At 44.8% G+C, this 20,533-nt stretch overlaps 1 protein-coding gene across 12 annotated transcripts in view; it reads right to left on the minus strand.

Moving 5' to 3' along the window:
* LOC135263024 (ecto-NOX disulfide-thiol exchanger 2-like) overlaps positions 1-20,533 on the minus strand; it is a 173,648-nt gene that overhangs the window by 109,005 nt on the left and 44,110 nt on the right. For 6 of the 12 annotated variants that reach the window (XM_064350562.1, XM_064350566.1, XM_064350561.1 and 3 more), the window contains one exon: positions 13,382-13,481. The exons of 4 other annotated variants lie outside the window; for them this stretch is intronic. In XM_064350562.1, coding sequence (XP_064206632.1) covers positions 13,382-13,415 — 34 coding nt within the window. In that variant the 5' untranslated portion in view covers positions 13,416-13,481. Of the gene's footprint in view, positions 1-4,957; positions 5,216-5,293; positions 5,318-13,381; positions 13,482-20,533 lie in introns of those variants that run through there. 2 more of the 12 variants (XM_064350570.1, XM_064350567.1) reach the window with 2 other exon arrangements.

A 20,533-nucleotide genomic window follows, 5' to 3' on the forward strand; every position in this document is an offset into this window, starting at 1 on the left:
TTTCTGCCAAGAAGTCTGGAAAAAAAGCTGACAAAATCATCAACAAGCCCATTCCTTTATGCCTGGAAAAGGATGGAAAATAACTGGGCAGGCTCATCAGACAAGCTAAGCTTTGGGCTCTTTTCTCCTGTGCCTGAAAGTGCTCTCACACTAATGGAAGTCTTTGCTCGGTTACTCGTATCTTAAAAATGAGAACCTTGAAACAGCTCAAACTTTTGAATGAACTAATAAACAGACAAATCACTTTTTCCCCCGCTCCTGCTGGAATGCATAAAAAAGCACTTTGCTCTCGAAGCACTTCAGGAAGCGCTCTCCAGGGCCCAGGATTCTCAGCTGCTTGACTAGCAAAACGTGTCCAGCCCGTCCCCAAAAAGTCTGGATTCTCTGCGAACGCATTAGTAATTATCTGGAGCTGCGGTCTTCGTGCCTTCGGCAGACGGCCGATGGGACCGCGGGTACGGTTTTGCGCCGCAGCAAGTCGCACAATCGGGCTTCATTCATCCCACAGCCTTCCAGGCTCGCCCGCGCGGTCTGAGCGAACGTCGGAAAAGCAGCGGTCCGACCGCCCGGCGACAAGTTTCTATTCACCATTCAGCTTTCAGTTTGATCTAAACCCATTTTCTGGCCTTTCATCTCATCTAATTGGCCTGTTGAGATTAAGATGTCTTTTTTTGACGAGGTACTTGATCTCCAGAGCGCTTATTTTCAGACAGCATATTTAGGGACATGCATGTCGGTAAGAGAGAAATTCTTACATATTTTTTGTTTTGTTTATTTTGCCATACAGTCCACTTAAGAATACAGCGGTGTTGCCGTTTCTCCTCCCGTGTCACGGAGGCCCTAGAAAGGCGGGGCATCTCCTCACTGAGAAAGCGGCGGCGCCCCACTGGCACCTAGCGTACCGAGCGCTTCTGAAGCATCAGCTGGCACTCTGCCAACCGCGCCGATCCGCGACTGAAGTTCCCCCCTCCGACGTCTCCGCAACGGGGCCAGCGAGAAAACAAGTCGCGGGGGGTGATGGGGGAGGGGGGGTGGGTGTTCAGGCTTAAAGCACCCCGCTTATAACAGCCAACGTGACCCACGCGACCAGAGGGCCCCGACACAAAGCGCTGCTGGGTAAATGGAGAACTAATTTGATTCAGACAGGTCACGTAAGCAGGCCTTCGGGACCCGCCGGGGGGGAGCAAAGCTACGGGCTGAATCTTACAGCGCAATTATACACGTCCCCGGGCACTTCATCCTGTGGCACAGGGGAGTCTTCCCGGGCATCGCCAACAGCGCTCGCGCTATGGGGAACTGCAAACACATGCTCTTCCTATTGTCGCTTTTAAAACTAGCACCACTTCACGCGGCTGGAGACTGGGCCGGAGGAAACGGGGGCGCGGGGAGATGCAGCTTCCTGCACCTCGCCTGTCATCCGTCATCCAGCGCGCCAGTGCCACCGTCGACTCTTTTTCCTGGCTTCATTTCAAATGTGGGGGAAAAAAAAGAGGGGGGGGGGAAATGTTTTGCTTTATCTCCCGGGCAACACTCACATGCTCTGCAACGGAAGTGTGGGCAAGAGCGTGATATACTGAGGACCAGATTAGTGTGCCATGAAGGATCCATAAAACTGCCAGTTTGTGCCGTCATGCTCGAGCTTTTAAACTGGCCTCACAAATTGCTGTTGAGAGCAACAGGAGAGGAAAATAACAAAGCACGATCAATTCATTTGCAGGGACCCCTGCAATGCCAGAACACGGTCGTACACTGTAAGCACAAAGTAAGTATTCACTGGGGAAGAGTCAGCGCCTCAAGTGAAAGTGCAATTTAGTACACCCCTTTCTGTCCACACCACAGCTTTGTCATTTCAGCCAATATTTCCCCTGTACTGCCAAAACATAGCTGGGAGAGATAGCCAGGGCGAGAAGTCAAAATTGAAGAATCCGACCTGAAGCCCATAAAACTAGACTAGACTAGACGGATAGCCATCAGCGAGGTCTAAAGGCACGTTCCCTTGAGAAGATGCGGCAAACGCACAGAAGACACTTCCTTATTCTTATCCACCGAGCTCCACTGGGAGTGCAGACCGTAAGCATTTTTCAACTGCGGGTTCATTCAACGAAAAAAAGGTTTCCTTAAGAGAAAAAAACACACACACACACACACACACACACACACACACACACACACACACAGCACACACCTTGAAATATTTTCGCAGCAGGGCGCAGAACGACGACGCTTCTAATTATCAAGAATGAAGTAGCATTTGTGGCTCTGCCAATTATCAGTCATGCAGCTTCTCCGCTTATGGTAGCGCTGCTTTCAATTAGCCAGTCATGGGCTGCTGGAGCTGTGAAAGATCTGCAGGCATGTCGGGAATGCACAAATCAATGTGAATACCACAGTCAATTACCGCCAATACTCTCCCGGAGACAAGCTCATTCCAAAAGCAACATCAAATGCACTTGACTTTTCAGAAAGGTTGGAGCAATTCCAGTGCACTATGGGGGCCTGAGGGGCTACAATTTGTATGACTGCCAGAGGGGATGGAGAAAAAAAGAAAACATTACCTGTAAATTTTGTAAAGGCCTGAATTCAAAAGTACAAACTGGATGAGACAACAAAAAGATAAAAGAACATATATGATACGGCCCAACTTGACAAAGCAACAGAAATTAGGCCTAATAATTCTTCAGGCTGATCATAGGCTGACACGGCAAATATCACTGAGCAGCGCAATGGGGGAAATTCGACTTGAAAGAGGCAGAATTAAATGAAAAAGCATTATCTTGCAATTAAGATGTAAGCATGACAGAGAAAGATAAGACTAGATATTTTGCCTTTGGTTATGAGAATTTGATATGCATAAAGCTCTATTAATTTGAACGAGGCACTCATTTTAAACTCTTGAAAGAGAATATTGGACATTTCATCTCATGAGCTAAAAAACCCACGTGCACAAATGACTGCGTTAAACTGCTAGCTGCACATTTTATAAAAATACTTGTGCTTGTGTCCTGAAGAATACAAGGCTCTCAAACATTAATGTTACAAAAAGCAGGAAAGCTCACTCCATACATTTATACTGTACTGTATGTGAAGAAATTCTTTCTAATAAAACCTACAAAAAATCTTACCAATTCATATTTCCAATTCACTTCATAATTCTAACAAAAATGTACCTATAGTTATAAACAAATAACTATATATCCTGAAAGTTGGGTGATTGCTCGCCAATGGACATCAATAAGAGGTAGGCTGAGTGTGTCACAGCAGTGTTCAAAGATGCAAGTAATTTCAATTTCCACTTCCAGGTGTCATTCATCAAAGGTCATGCTAAAGTAAAAATGGTTACTCAACCACCATAGCGTGACTTCAGTGGATAAACAATGCTCATTCATTCAATGGTACGAAAGGATTGCAAGGACAGGTTTTTCTTATTTTATCTACAATATTATTACAAATTGTTATCAGTTTCACATACAGTTCAGAAGGAGCCCTGCTGACCAGTCAAAAGGTCCTACAAGGCTAAGGTAAACAACTATACTGTTCCAAGATGGATCTTGAGCCCTGGATTAAGGTAAGCAGAAGAAATGTATTCATACATACCCTTCCATGAGAGGAAAGGGAATAAAAATACAACTGATTGCATTCTGTTCCCATGGCTATCCAGAAAAGAGTATTCAGAAATAGCAAAAATTCAAAAATAAGGATTAACGCAGCCTTGTCGACATCTGTATTTCCTCTTAGTCAGAGCTCACACCAGTACTCATTCAATCCAATCCTGTGAAGAGATCAACAGCAATGTGCAGTGTTGTGCCGTGTTTAAAACTGTCAGCACTTTTTAAAAGCAAATTAGACTATGTTTAAAATATAATGCGGTAGAAGCGGCTCCAGAGTGGGTTTTCCGAATGTCCCAGCTAAGAATGCATGCCGGTCGCTGGTATTGTTTCTTAATATGTAGCTCTCATTCATTACGCTGAGGAACTAATAGACTTCAGTAATCATGTGTAATAAATTCAGATTGATTAAAAATTGATACTAGGCTGTCACTCAGTAAACTATGCCTATTAATGTTTTTAAAACTGAAACCTCAATCAACATAGCTTCTCCCTGTACTTACATTACGGAGGAGTCGCTACTGAGATGAGTAACTGTAGATCTGACTGTGTTTATCGATCAGAAGCAACAGAGTCGTTTTCCGAGTACTGTGCTGGAGCTAGCGGCTCCATCTCCACCTGGCAGCAGGGAGGAAGCAGCCCTGGAGGCTGAGGATGTGGTCAGAGAGAGTGGAGCACTGAACACCAGACACACTCTGGACCAGAGAGACGGATAGCCAGTGGGTGAAGCCAAGAGCAACTTGGGATCGTTTGCTTCCACTACTGGTGAGCGGGGCCAGACTCTGCACAGTGTGATGTGGGTGGACTCCTACACAAAAGATGCAGCCTGCCAAGCAGTGCACTGCACACATTACAACATTAAATATCTCTAAAGGGAGAAGTATTTCCATTTCCAATTCATTAATGACTACATCTACCTCTGTAAAGTTGATGCAGAATGCATAATCTTCAATCATTTACTGTCTGAAAAGGATTAGGTAGGCTACAGAATTCTCATGGCTTGCCTTAAACAACACTTAAGTATATGCCCTCAAACAGTGAAGCACATGGCCCAAAAACCATATTAAGGAAAACAGACAGCCATAAAGCAGATAAAAATAAAAACCAGATCTAAAATCAAACGCAAACGGAAGACGTTAAGATCTGCGGACGAACCGCGATGTAAAACTTCCGAATGATTCTTTGAGTTATTTTGATGTAGCATGCGCGTTCATTCATGCGTCTGGGCAGAATAGTGTGGAGTCGTGAATACAACTCAGATGTTAACAACTGGGAGAGACAAGAACAATAAACGGAAATAAACCGCAGTAGCAGTTTGTGAACTGAACGCCAACAATGAAGTGATACCATACCTGTATACTGTACGAGAAACATCGTGCACAGAGCTTGCGCGAAAGAATGATAAGCTCCTCTTGGCTTTAATCCTCGGTAATGAAAATGTAAAGAGAGTCGTTGAGGGAGAGAAAAAATCCTTGGGCTGCGAAACAGCTCGAGCTTGTGCTCCCGTCCGCTCCGCTCGGCAGATTGAGTTACAGTGCAGCAGGCAATCGAGGAAGGCTCCTTTTAGCTATTACCTGCGTGCGCGCACATACACTACATATTCAGATGAATGCAAACACACGGGCACACGTTCACAACATACAAAAAACAGACGGTGGGTAGCTGAGAGGGGACAAATGGGTACATACGGACATCTGCGATCTGTCCAGACGTATGTCACTGCCCGTCTCCGCAGACAGACTGATTAATTCTGTCCGGTCTCAGCGGGGACCACGGGGCGTAAAAACGGGTTAGAGAGAAGCGAGTGGCTGGGGAAAGAACAGGAGACAGGGAGGGGCGAGGAATAGCATAATTAGCGCGGTGTTGGACTGCAGCGGTTCAGCGGATTTCACGCATCTAAGGAAACGGCGAAACTTGCCGCCTGGGTCTTTGTGAAAACGGAAATGGAACTTTAATTCGAAAACATTTCGGCACTGTTACTCTGAACGCTGTTGATTGTCAATTCATTAACGTATACAGCCAACCTACTAAAAAGAAAATGTCTTAACTTGGGAGTTCCAGATCAGAGATACAGGATATAAACTTCCCGTCTGAGCAACACCGAAACGGACCCTCGAAATATATATAATATTTATTTGCATTTTTCCTGACAGTAAATTAGATATATCGCTAGAACTACATGTATCAAAAACAAAGCATAGGTGTATCAAATGAACATATCGTAGAGAGTAGACACAACATAAATTATACCGTAATGCTCAATACCATCAAATTGGGAAGTATAGTAATAATATATTCTGGGTAAAAATTGTAATCTGTTGTAACACAGCATAAACGAGGAAGCAAGCAGAGACAATATGGGACAATATTAGGGAGAATATTTCAGATGGGGCGAATGAATGTATTTATATGAACCCGCCGTTAATCCAACTTTTTAAAGATAAAAATCTCTCATACAGTGAATGAAGGGTGGCTACACACTGTGAACAGATGAGACAAAACAGACGTGCGGTTGAAACAATCTAGGCGTGCGCATGATGAGACGAGGTTAGGCTCGAAGGCTGAAGAAAAGATTTATATTTTAGCACCCGTATAATTGCGAGAGTTCCTCTCTGGTTAAGGGAGGTGGCGTGTTGGAACCGCCAGCAGGGGGCATCAACTATGTGCTGTAGCCTCAGATTGACTGCAAGCAGGTCGTGTAGTGTTGACCTCAGACATACTGTCCTCCATATAGTCGCACAATTTTTTGTCTTAAGAATAAGACAGAATAAACCGATATTAGATCAGCTGCTGGGTACAGAAAGTTATCGGGGCTATATAGACCTTAGATAATACTAAATAATTTCTACGGACAATGCAGGCAAAACTCTGGGAAAAGTCTGCATGTTTTATTTAAGGTTTTTCAGCAGCCCACTACCAGCTCCAATAAAATGAAAGAGAACACCTAAGGGCCCGAACACCTTTTGGATTAATGTATGTCGTGACCGTTAGTTAAAGCCAATTATCACAAATGCATACAGTACTACATTCATGTATAAACTGAATATGGCACGCCAGGTTCTATACTATAGTAAGACATAAGGGAATGCATTTTCTGTGATTCATTTGCTCAGCAGTCCTTGGCGGTTAAATAATGTACATATTGTTCTGCACATAATTTATGCAGCAGGATATTTTGCGCAGTCCAGATTACTGTGCTCAAGGCTAGCATACCACAGCCCCACACAAGATATGACAACACCAGAACAGCACTTGGGACAGGAGCCTGTGACCAGAGTCACAAGCTCATCAGCTGACCCACTACACAAAACGGCGACATGACACAACAGCATGTTGGCACATCACAAACTTGACAACTCTGCATTTAAAAAAAAAAAAAAAAAAATTATTTATTTTTAAAAATTGCATCGCCAAAAGTTAGAAGTTACGGTAGGTGGAAGGCAGGGCAATTACTCCCAGGCCAATGGGAGAACGGCACAATCCTGGTTCAATACAAACACTGCAGTTCAATTCAAGGCTTGGCAGACTGACAAATGGCCAGCTTCACAGTTGGCAGTACTCTTCCAAATCTGGCCTTTTCTACTTTCCAACACCTTTTCTCTTTTTTGCATATCCCCAGCCTCACCACCAGTTCCCATAACAGCGTGAACGGAACACACCGAATGAGCTGCAACACTAAGGCAGCTGGGTTGATTATCTATGACCTCACACAACACTTGACAGCTTGACAGAGGGTGCTTAACTTGAAATAGATACAGAACTTACAGCTCATTGTCACTTAATAGACTTCACGAGACAAGCCACACTAAGCCCCAACCTTCTGCACTCCCTCAAGTCTTAATGGTGGCCAAACTTTCTAGGTACCAATATTGCCTATGGGTACCGGGGCACCATGCTTTCTTGGTCTTTTATGGGGTCACCGAATTTTAAGGGGGTTCACAAATGCCACTTGCACATATGAGCAAGAGACAATCGAAGCCTCCCAGCCAAACGTTTCCTGAATCGATTATGAAATGCAACTTAAACGCAATTAGCAAAACAAACGAGCCGTTCCATTTTCACGGAAGTGTGTCGTTTATTGCACAATTTATGAAGCCATTTTCTGTAAATGGAAATTGCACAGAGATGCAACAGCTGCGGAGCGATAGTGGTTTACCTCAACATAAAAAACTGACCAAAGTCACATTAAGTAAAGACCGGAGGTGAAGAATTTAATGCAATATATTAACACATCAAGATAATTAATATCAGGTCTGAGACAAAGTGAAAGAACAAGGGAGAATACAGGCAGACGAGAAAATGCAGTGTAATACAAATTAGTGCCCATGAGCAGAGTTGAAACAAGGTCTGTGGGGTAGTCATTTTGTACGGAATTAATTATCTTTTCGAAAAGAAAATGTTTAGAAACCGCTGTTAGTTTACGGTTCAGTGTGGATCGGAGTCTTAATAGGACCCAAAGCCAGCTTGCGCTAGTGTAATTTAACCGGAACTCTTTCTTCTATTTGTGCCATTGACACAAAGTCAGTCTTCAACAGATAATGTTTCACTGCACTTGCTCAATACAACACAATCAACAAAATGCTTCTTTGGAAATTACAGTTTAGCATTTAGCAGATGCTCTTATCCACAGCAACTGTCGCAGACTACATTCTTGCATACAGACCATTTATATATTTACTGAAGCAATTCAGGTAAAGTACGCAGCTCAAGCAGAACAGCAACTCCCCAGCTAGAATCCAATCTAAAGTCTAGGAGCTGTAAGCCCAGTTCCTAAGCCATTATGCTACACTGGCACCCTTAACAGGTATAAGCTAGACTTAAGTTATTTTTTCAGCATGCTCACAACCATGCCTTTGTGAACCTAAACAAGGGATAGAGGGGGCTTTGGACCTGCACAGGTACCAGGTTACTGCAAAGAGAGGAGCTGAAAACTGAAATCTGCAAGAATAAAAAAACATTCAAACAGACAGATGGGCCTTCCATTAATTGATTAAGTAAACACAAAAACAGCAAGAATATTCAGCCTTTTTGAGTGAAGTGCCAAAGCCAGGCTTGAAGCTGTGAAAGACAAATCCCTCCCCGGGTGCTTGCCTGGACACGGTCAGGGTAAAGGTGCGTGTTCACATCAAACATTCACGCTTTAATTGTGACGCTTTTATAGCAAACGTTCAACCTTTATTTATTTTTTTTTAGGTTATTTGCCGGTTCAATAGCTGCAACGCCCTAGGTTCATTACAATGGAATGCAACAAGGAGGTGGAATAGTCAGGCATGTGTATTAGCTGCAGGTGACCTGTAAGCACTCATGTAATAAATAGCCATGTGGTAGCCTAATTAGGGAACAAACAGGGAACTACGCTCTTGACACCTGACTTTTGAACTCCAGGATCAATAGGATTCTGGCGACCAGTGAGAACAACCCTTTTTGTCAAGGTTCAATAAAATCCATGTGTAATTGACCGTGCAAGAGACAAGAAACTGCATCCCTGATGGAAACAGGGCAAGGAAAGCTGAAACATGAACCCTTTCGATTTTGCTGAAGGGGGAAGAAGAGGTGGCTACACAAAAGGCTGACAGACTGTGGAGCTCCAGGTTGTCCGGTCAAAAGCTTCGTAAATTGACATCCCTTTGAAAGCATTTTCTTTCACATCTTTGTAAATATGAAAATGAAAAAAAAATCTGAGCCCGAGTATTATCTTTATCTTTGTACTTTTTCTGAAGCCTCATTTTTCATACTTTATTTCAATGGCTCCAGTGAAGTTGTATAAATAAATTACACCACTTGTCAAGGCTAAAACTGTAAGAACTCTTAAGTTAGCCTGAATAAGGATGTCTTTGAAGCAAATATTAAACAATAAAAAAAAAGAAGCTTAAATCGTGCACGAAGTACCACACACGTCAAAGAGTAGCCTAGTAAGAATAGAATGAAGCACAGTAATTTACAGAGCCAGTTTGTCAGGAACCCGCCAGCGTGTCAAAGGACCTCTGTGATATTTAGTGCGGTCTGTTTCGGGATCAATAAAATGCATCATTACAGCTCAGACGGACACAGGGGGAAAATGTCCAGAGCAAAGGTACATCGTGTTTAATGAACTTGGCTTCTGGCAGGCTGAATGTCTCTGGTCATCGACCTGCCCAGGTGAGTTCAGCCTTCTCCCCCCCGGGTGACAGCAGCTGTCCTGGAGTCAGGAGGGCACTGCCGATGTCTTCTCCCCCAATTTGGAGGCATCACAGCACTCAAAGCTTCAATAATTCAGAACCGGCCATTTGTGAAATTTTCAAATGGTTTAAGCCAAGGTGGGGGCTTATAAATGGAGATGGAGGCAGGATATTAAGCTCAGAAGCCCTGCGATAAACCAACTAATACTGGAGAGGAGAGGGAGAGAGAGAGGGGGGGGGGGGAGGGAGAAATACAGAGCAAGGAAGGGAGAGGAAGAGAGAGAGAAACAGAAGGAGAGAAAGAGAATGGGAGAGGGGGGGAGAGAGAGAGAGAGAGAGAGAGAGAGCACATCAGCAAGATTCTGCAAATGCAATTGCGTGAGCTCAAGCGACGTTCCTCCGTGGCATGAATATTAAAGGGAGGACGGCGCTTGCAGGGCTCCTGCAATTCGCTCCCTTAACCCCCTCAAAGATTTTTATCCAATTTGCATACAGAAACTGTGCTGAAGGCAGGTGCTGGCACCTCAACGACGCAAGTCCCAGTGTACGCAGCCGGCACGGCATTAATGGAAAACGCTCACACTGGCTGCAGTCAGCACAGACAGACCACGACTCGTCTGCCGCGTGTACACAAGCAGACACTGGCTGCCAGTGGGTATTCTAATTTGTTCTGGCAGCCAAACTTTGCATCTTGCACGATTCCTCTCACCAAAAAAGTGTCAGCTGCTCAGAAGAACATTGAGCAGTTCCAACACCGGACTTACGGGATGAACACTCACTATCAGACCAAATAATCACTGGTACCAGAAGGGTTTCAGAAAGAAAACTACTTGTACATAATGAATGCCGAGACCATCCACCTGCAAATTATGAAGGCCTGCAGAGGGGAAACATTTTACACACTAACTAAATGTTTTTTTGTTGTTGCTTTTGTTTTCGCGCACCTGTCATCAAGCTCCTGACGTGCACAGCGATGCATTAGCTCAGAGGGTCAAGCCTGCTCTTTGTTTGATTTGAAGATATTGATTTTTATTTTTTATTTTTTTGGCGAGAAACACAAAACGTATAAACTCTCGAGAGCAGCTGACACAGGGTGGCCATTTAGTCGATAAATGCGATTCGGCGAAGATGCATTATTCATCTGCTCAACAACAACTCTCATCCGCGGCAAACTTACACAGCTAACGTTCGCACATTAGCCTCTCGGCCTTGCTGCCGGACGCCGAGCGAGTCTGAAACCGAAGGGCGGCCCCGCGGCGGGCCGAGCCCGTTTATCGAGGGACGCTGCCACTCAACTTCCCGACAACCCCTCCCTCGTCCGCTCTGCGGCCCCGTCTCTCTCCGCCGGTAATCACCGGCTTCACACCCACCGTTCGACCTCCACCGCTTCACCCCGCGCCCCCTAATGCCTCTGGGACACATTTCATTCCAACAGTAATTTTCTGAACGCCATTAAAAATAACACGGGCATCATATTCCGGCGGACATGAGCTGGAAAATATAGGATCGTTGACCACGGGTCATTATTCGGTCGTGATTCAAGAGAACGGCCCAAGGTAAATTGGAATGACAAGTTGTTAATATATCCTATATATAAAAAACACCCATTACTGTTCACTGTAACTGAACGAAGACGGTCGCCGTGAATGCATTAGCCTACAAAATAGCCCTGGATGGATAAATAACCCTGGAGGGAGTGCTTCAGAACCCCTGGTTTCATCGGCCTCAACTAGCCGCCCTTGACTTTCAGAACTTCCAGAGACAGGCACCCTTTACACCCAGTTGTGATGCAATATGCTGAATGCAAATCAGGTTGCATGAGTGGTGGGCTCTGGCCTGCTTTAGCACGTTCGCTGGATTCTGAGCTTAAAGACGGCCAATAAAACGGAAACCCAGTGCTATCCGATAAGAAACTCAGAAAACCCATTACGTTTGAAGTGAAAGCCAACGTGATCAAATTTAATAAGACTGGTTTGTCAGAAGCTGGAATCGGTAGGCTTTTGGACCTATGCTACCGTGCAAACCATATTTAAGAAATGGATGGGGTAAGATAACGGTGATTTTAAGAGTGTAACTTCACTGCAAAGCACTATTACTGTACAAGGCAACGCGGGGGATTAAATATGGCGTTAATGGCAATGTCCACACAAAGGACTTTTTTATTTGGACATGGGTAATTTAGACTCGACGCCTCTTTCCGGAATGCGACCTGCTGTAAGTGTGATAACCGGTTATGTTTTCGGTCTGTTTGTTTTGACGCTAAATAAAAGTGTGCGCTGCATTGCTTTTCAAAAACCCATTTCCTTCTTCCCCGGCTCTCCCCGTGCTTCGTGGTGGCCCGAGAGAGGAGCAGAGCAGCAGGAGCGCACTGGAAGCACTCCCCTCTCTCCCTCTGACGACCCTCGCAGTCTACGGCTGCCCGGCGTGTCATTGGGGGGGGAACTAATGTAGCGGTAACCTGAGAAATCCTGGCCGAACGAAACCCGCCATATCACTGCTGAGAGGAGGCCAAAGGCCCCCCTGCCGCTGACCGTCTCCTGGCATATCTGGATAGCGCCGCAGACGAGGTGCAAACGGGCGGCAGAGTGGGCCCGGGCGTGGTCACGCGCCGACCGCTCTGACCCGCCACGGCGCTCGGGAGCTCCACCCTGCGGGAGGCGCGCTCTCTCCCGAAAGCCGTGCCTGCTTCCCTGACCTCCCGCGGCGTTCCTCCGACGTCCCCTGCGGGGCGCAGCGGTACAGGCCGAGCGGCGCTGGGAATCTGGGGCAGGCGTTGCGACGCGAGGAGGGGAGCGGCGAGGTACCCGCGGTGCGATGATCGCACAGACGGAACGCGGCTCAAGGAGAGCAGCTGAGGCAGCAACCGAGGGAAAGCAATGAAAAATAGCACAGGGGAGAGGGCGGTGCCAAGGCTGCGCCCCCGCTGTACCTCGGATTGGTCGGTGGCCAGCTCTGGGGGGGGGGGGCGGGGGGGGGATGGAAGACCTACTTAAAAGAGACTGTGAAAGTTCTGAGTCTATACAATAGGGCTCTAGCTGAACCCAATAGAGATGGAGTGGCAGGACCTGCTACAAGCAGTTCATGCTCGAAAACCCACCAATTTGTCCGAATGAAAGCAGTTCCGCAAAGAAGAGTGGGCTAAAATTCCGCCACAGTGAAGTGAAAGACTGATATCAAATTATAGAAAGTGTTTAGTTGCAGTTATTGCTACTAAAGGTGGTCCAAACAATTATTTAGTTTAAGGGGACAATTAATTTTTCACAAGCTATACTGCATGTTTGTTAACTTTTTTATTAAATAATAATTTGAAAAATGTGTTTTATGTTTACTAAGGTTTCCTACGTCTAATATTACATAATATTTGTCTAAAGATCTGAAACAATTCAGTGAGACAAATATGCAATAACTGAGAAAAACAGGAAGGGGGCGAATACTTTTTCATGGCACCGTATATCCATACAGCTATATGAACAAATCCCCCTCACACAGTACATGTCCTCAGGAGGCTCTACACCTTTTTGTGAAAAATGGTCAGGAGCTGCTTCTGGAGCCTAGGAGGACCTCCAACCCACCTCCCCCCACCCCCCCTTCAGAAACCTGCAGCAGCAAGCTCCTTACCTGCAGCTCGGCCGGACCTGTAGTCCTTGTACATCTTTACGTTGCCGATGCCTGCCCTCCAGTAAAGGCTCTAGCGGTTTTCCAAGTGACAGCTCTGTAACTAAAAAAAGAACAAAACAAATCAACAACCATGAAATATTTATCCCCTTTTTAATCATGCCACTCAGCTCCCCAACAGCGCCTCCCCAACTCATAAATCCCCCTCCCTGCTCAAGGACACGGAGAGAGAGCGATTTAATGCGGATCTGCCTGGATGCGCCCGTCACGAATGAAAGGAAAAAAGAGAGCAAGAGGGAAAAAAAAAAAAATCTGTAATTTTGCTCACGCCGTGAGCCAGGCAAACACTGCTACCTCAGTGTTCTGTATGCTGTGAACCTTACCCGGGACAAAAATAGCCCCGTGACTGACTGGGAGAAGGTACCGCTGGGCGTTTCTTCAGTCCAGCTCACGTAGGGGACTTGGAAACCCGTGCAGGACACGTGCCTGCAGGGGCGCTCGGTGACGCGTGACGCTAGCGGTAAGCGGCCCGGGCGGTGACGACAACGACAGCGCTAATTGGTTCCGTCGCGCAGAGCCGGGCCCCACTGGGGGCTCGTGTGCGCCGCCAAAAAGGCCACACGCCACCCACGCCTACTCCGCCCCGAAGGTGCCTTCTGAACCTCCGGTGCCCTGTGGGTTTGTTTTTTTTTTTTTTTCCGTTTTTTTGGGGGGTGGTATCTGTTGTATACTGCACCAGTTAAAATCGTGTGGGGAAAATCCGGTCATCCGGTGACTCGGGATAGACATGCTGTAATTGACGGCTCTTCCGCAAAGCGGAACACGCGTACGCTCGGCTTCGCCTGCGCGGGCACAATTCCGAGGGAATCCCGTCTTTCTACACGGGCCTCCTCTCTACCGTAAATATTTCTTTCTGCAAACTACGCTTCAATCTCCGAGGCCTTCCCGGTGGCCCGCTAAGTTCCCGTGGAGACGAGCGCCCCTCAGCCCGGCGGGGGGTGGGGGGGGGGGTTGGGGGCGTTCAGCGGAGCCCATTTCTCCTTGCTTCCGTCCCATTGATCTCTGCCCGTGTTACAGATTCACACAAGCCAGCCTTTGGTCCCACGCGAAGCCCAGGCCTCCTTCACACAGGGGGGCCCTGGACTTCTCTAGATCAATAGCCCAGATGGACAGATGTATCTCTGGCTCCCTCGGAGGACCCCCTGCGCTCTTAATTTGCACAAGATTTGTAGTCGTATGATGTGCTTTGTGCGCAGGGCAGGTTAAGAGGTCACAGCAAGCCCACCTCCATAAACCCCCCCCCCCAATGCTGCGGAAACTCCGACAGAGAACCAGCTGATCCGCTCACACGCAGTTTGAGTCCCCATTTGTCACACTGAATAATGGCTAAGAGGCTGAACTTGTCTTCTCTAGGAGGACGCTGGCTTTGCCTGTTATTTATTTCTCCCGTAAAATGTAAATACATTGACAGAATATGGAGAAAATTAGGGGGGAAAAAAACAGCCTTAAATGTTTATTACAACACTTTTTCAGATCACCTCAAAATATTAGTTTAACTAGAACTTTCATAACGTCCAAGGATTATTATATTCATTAAACAACAAATCAGCACTTATACTGTATCTGCACCCCGTTCGTGTTACAACGCCCAGTGGCAGATAAACAGAACATTTCAAAGGAGAAACGGATAAATCCGCTAAACTAGAAACACACGCGACACTGATTCTCTCATTTGTAGGAGACAAAAGTGGAAGAGGAATTACGGACTAAAGGCGCTTCGCTTTCCTCAGAGAGACATTATTTCACAGGAAATTACTCTCGCTGCTTCCAGTTCTGTCATATAGAGCATTACTCCTTTTTAAATTTCAGTAATGCACGATTACAATATGCAATTCCACTGGCTTCAGATGCTTTTTCTTCTGGTGATACATTTCACAGGAAAAAGTTTCATTTTGGAAACAATGCACTGTATGAAAAACTCCTGCATGGGAATATATCAAGGAGGGCTTTAACTCTGTCCTTATAACTAGTTTTTAGTTCAGCCACTCCATTAAAAAACAATAACATTGGGAAGATTTTTGCGATTTTTGTCTAAGAGCTTTTATCAGTACATATATACAGACTAAAAAGCAATTCATTACCATTTGCTTTGTTTCTGTTGTCGATGTGTTTGTTTCCAGTAGACTACCATACATTTTTTAAATCCCTAAACTTTAAACATTTGAACGCCACTGTGATTATACATTCCTTATGAATTAATTAATCAGTCAAGCAAATTTGTATAAACTTCGCAAAATAATTATCTGCCAATGAGTGCATTATCAAATGTGACTGCACAGGCTGTTCAATATCTGATGTTTGATTAGCAAGCCCATAAATGAATAGGGGACGTTCACTCTTCGTTCCTGACATTCATTTCTGTGGAAAGGTAGCCTTGGCAGACAGACTGCCTCAAGTATTTCATTCAAAACAATTAACAGCTAACCGTGGGACAATAGAATCACAGGTGGAACAAACTCAGACATACAGAAGCTTTCCCCTAGTGTACGAATTAGGGAATTAGGGATAAGTCCCATGTGTTCACAATAATATTTCAAAGAATCAGCATCTGAGCAAAATCCATTTTAACCACATACTGAAGCAGCTAAGTAGCTTAACTAATGCCTTGCACTGCCACTGCATATAAAGTTGTAAAACTGTTGAGGGGGGATGACAGATTCCAATGGTACATGAAGTAAATGAAATGCAGAATGTTTAACAGGACTGTTCGGGTGGAGAATGCAACTGCAAGCACCTGTTTGTCGACAATAAACTCTTAGTGTAGAAGTGGTGTCTCAAATGCTTTAAGACTGACAAAAATATGCCCCTCTAGTTTGCGGCACCAATGTATGTGTGATAGTAGTTAAATTCAATTGAGGCAGTCAGGCCAGACTTATGAATCTTTAGTTTCTCGACAAACAAATTATGAACCTAATAAAAGAACTGGTCGAACAAACGATCACAAGCCAAGTGTTAGAAAAAGGAACAACATGGACTCTTTCCATTTCCACTTCCTGACCAAGCAACACATACTCCAGCTTTCCACCCAGTCCTTCCCTATGTCTTGAATATTCAGCCTTTTGCTCTGTAATACAGTCACCTACACATACTACTGTAAGGAATGTAGGACTCATGAAATGAGCGAGTACGTGTTCAGAACTACAAATGCCCACAATGCAGTTGTTTTCTAAATTAAGAAAAAAAAAAAAAAGGCATTACGCCCTCCTCTTCAGCGCAAACAATATGGCACTTATCTGAGCCGAGGAAAGTGGCGATTTGAACGGCAGTCCCTATGTTTACCAAACAGTCGCTTGGGCCGTCCTCCTAAATCTTAAGGAGCCAGGGAGGCAGCTGAAGCAACCAAGGACAAAATGAAGAAATTACATACTCCATAAGCCCTGAATGTATCATTACAGAGGTTCCGCTTGGGTATGTTATTAAAGGTGATTATGCATGCGATTACCTCAAAAACGCACTGCAGTCTCGCATCTAAGTCGCACAAGCAGAAAAAGATTTCAAATTATGAAGTATATGTTCTAAATAAGAAAAACAAAATTATGTATTCAGCATGTCAAATTAACTGATATTAAATAAAGATGACTATATATTAAGAGCCAATTTATTCAGTCTGTCCACAAAGTTCCACGTAGCAATTTAAATGGTCTCATATGATAACTTTGGAAAGTTGAACAGGAAAGCCTGGTAACTGGGAAGGTTATAGCTTTAAGAGCCAGAATTTTTTAATACTGGAAGGAGGACAACAAGAATCCAATGCTAGAAATGACAAGAAATGAAAACCAAGAGCATATGACAACACCTGGTATTGAGTGCAACTTGTTTGCCAATTCCAGTCCAGTATAGCCATTCAAAAGAAAACCTTACTGCCATAAAAGAATGATACTTAGGGTTGTTGCAAGTGCAAGGTAATCTGTGTTTTGCAAGTGTGGCAACACAGATTCAAGATAATGTTTCCGAATCATATTTAGTTTGTTTGTGTCCTGCCGGATTCTTGTCCAATCTTGGGCATGCAGGGAAAGCAGCTAGAACTGCAATTTATTACAAGTACACTAAAATTCAATTAAGGATCTTCACAGCCCACTGGAACAATGATAAATTATGAGTGTTATTTTCAATTAAATGCCTAAATGATAAACAGGGTTTCAACATTTTTTTAGCAATATTTGTGCTAAACTCATGTTTGCACTCTTACGGTTCTTGAGGATTAAACTGGTATCCACCCATTTTCTTACTGCGCTGACAGATGAGCAATAGTAGTTGGGGGGAAAAAAAAGAATTCACTCCTCCGTTTTTATCTGCCTAAAAGGATGCCAACGGCCGAAACCGTGCACGTTTCCAACTTGGAAAGGAGCAAGAGTGTAATGGTTAATGGTTATTCATGGCCTGATCTGTCACAGGGGAGATTTTTGGCACGACTCTGTGAAGTCTTTATTCAGAGATATAATTTTAAAAATCTGAAAAAATTGCATTAGTAGTCCACCTGGCACGCAGATACCATTAAAAGGGGGTAACTAAACAAACCCAAAAAATACAGGCCTAAAATTTTTTGTCACAAATAATAACAGCTTGATCTGGCCAAGGGGAGATGGCGACAGAGGAAAAGGACTAGGACCTGCTCAGTTGCAGCTATTTTTATTCGACAGTGAGTCAGAGCTTCGAGCTCATTACAGCGTACTGCACAGGGACGTAACTGTCAAGGAATTAGTACTTGTGTACAGGGAAGTTTCTCTTGATACAATATGCATCGCAACAAATGTTCAGCGTGCGTATCGCAACTCTAATTCAGCGTGCGAAAATAAATGTGTCAACTATACTCACGGGTATACAATTACCGCTGCCGCAAAAAAGTTCAGTCCACAGCTATTGTTCAAACTTTCTAACCTTAGAATAATGTCAAATATATATCAAGGTGTTGGTTTACACATCCCCGATGCCAATAATAGCCCTCACCTGCTGTGATAAATATCCACAGCCGCAGGAAGAATGCTATTAATTGCATAAAGCTAACTCTGCTGTGCCATTCCGAAAGCAGGGGAACTCTGCTCATCGCTATCCTGTGTGAAGCGCTTCATGACTGGGCACGCTCGTAAACACGACTGCATGCACAGTCATACATGTAAGGCTGAGATAAAACTGAAGTCCCAGAAACTATGCGAGAAATAATTAATGAGGCCACACGGACGCCGGACCAGCGCAGAGCGGCAGGTCCCCGAGAACGAACAGAAGTTTATCTGAAGGAGTCCGAGGCCACGCCGCGATGGCCAGAGATAAGAAACCCGACATCCTGGGCCGTTTCATCCCTCCCTCGTGCAGACACACACAGCACGGACGCTGCTGAGCGAAAGACACTGGATTAATCACACAAACTTCAACCTTTAAGCTCCGTGCATCAAAATGGCCACTCGCTCATTTCTCTCGGAATGGACATCATGCACTTGTTCTGGTGACTGAAACTGAATACTGAGAGGCATCAAAATGGTAGGGGGCATAAGAAATCAATGGTTAAAAGGACTAGGACAGAAACCAATCGCTTTAGCTCTTTCCCTGTCGTCTTAATGCAAGGTGCAGGACCGCTGCGTGGCTTCACTTCACTGTGGTCTTTTCTCTGAGCCACAGGCAGCACTGCGTGCACAAGGCTGTTAGTTACCATAGTCACCAGTGCAAATAATGCCCTCATGGGCACAAAAAAAAGAAAACAATACAATTCCACATCCAGTCATCTTATCTCATTTGTTTTCAGCCATCTTTATCTGCACTCACAAGCTGAGGAGATTCAGTTAAACCATTATTAATATTTAAATGTGCACATCTGTGATTGTGTTATGCCAAAGTTGCAACAAAGGAACTGACAAAAAATGGCAAAATAAGGAACAGCACCATACAAATGCGTACGCAGACACGCGCACGAACGCACGCACGCACGCGCACACACACATTGTGATTCTGCATAACCAGCCTCTTTTCCATGATAAATTCTATTTGCTTGCCCAAACAAATGTTTGACAGGAAAAGGCTAAACTCTTGACCGTAGCTTTATAACTGCAAGATGGACACAAAATTGAAACTGCAAAATTGGCCACATGTCCAATTCCCCCTCGCACCTACTACAGCATCTAACTATGCACTGTAAGATGTTTTATCGGTCGTGAGCCCAGTGACTTCGCACGAGCACTCTCCGTACTTTTCCGCAATGCAGAGAGATGGACACTTTTAAAAGCACACACGCTTTCTGCGGGATGCAGAAACCCCATTAGCCTACAGTAGAATTCCCTCCCAACAGCACACCACTCTGAACCACCTTCTTTAACGTAACATTGTTCACCCTCGTTTGTCACTGTCATGGCAACCAAATGTCTCAGCCAGCAAATGACAGATGTCACATTAGGGTAATTGTTTGGCACAAGCTATTTATATTGGCACAGCTTGCAGGCCACCAGGCGTCAAATGACCAATTAGAGCTGGACCGTTACGATACCTAGTCTACACACACTCATTGTACAGCTACAATGTGAAACGTGCAATTCTCCTCTTAGGTTACTAATCAAGTAATACTGCATTTTCAGCTTCCAAAGTTAAATCAGGGAGACCACATCAAGAAGAAAATGTTCCTTAAAAAGTGATACATGGTTTATGATAATGTATGACGACCCAGTGCGAAGTCACCCCTGCGAATGACCAATGTTCTGACTGCTCTTGTGAAGTTGAGGAAAGATTGCAGGGCTGACTGCTCTTGAGCCTGGCCCAGCCACGGATCACTCACGCCAGTGGAACCGCAAACTAATGAGCTGAGGTTGGGTGGAAAACCTTATAGAACTCCAGGAAGTGAACCGCTCAAAAGAGATATGGCTTTATCTAAAAAGACACAATGATGAAAACAACATAAGGCATCATCTTGTACTAGGGCATCACTACAAACACACAATGTGCTATTATATGTGGAGATGACTCAATATCAATATAGAAAACTCAAAGCAATATTTAGGAACAACAGTCAGTACAATGGTGGCACAGCTTGAAATGTGTGCTACTAAAATTGAAGGCAAGGTAGCAGACGTACAAAGGTCCCTGTACGACACTGAAAAGACAGAGAAGGAGAGG

This window comes from Anguilla rostrata, chromosome 9, assembly GCF_018555375.3.
Source record: "Anguilla rostrata isolate EN2019 chromosome 9, ASM1855537v3, whole genome shotgun sequence".
Taxonomy (NCBI): domain Eukaryota; kingdom Metazoa; phylum Chordata; class Actinopteri; order Anguilliformes; family Anguillidae; genus Anguilla; species Anguilla rostrata.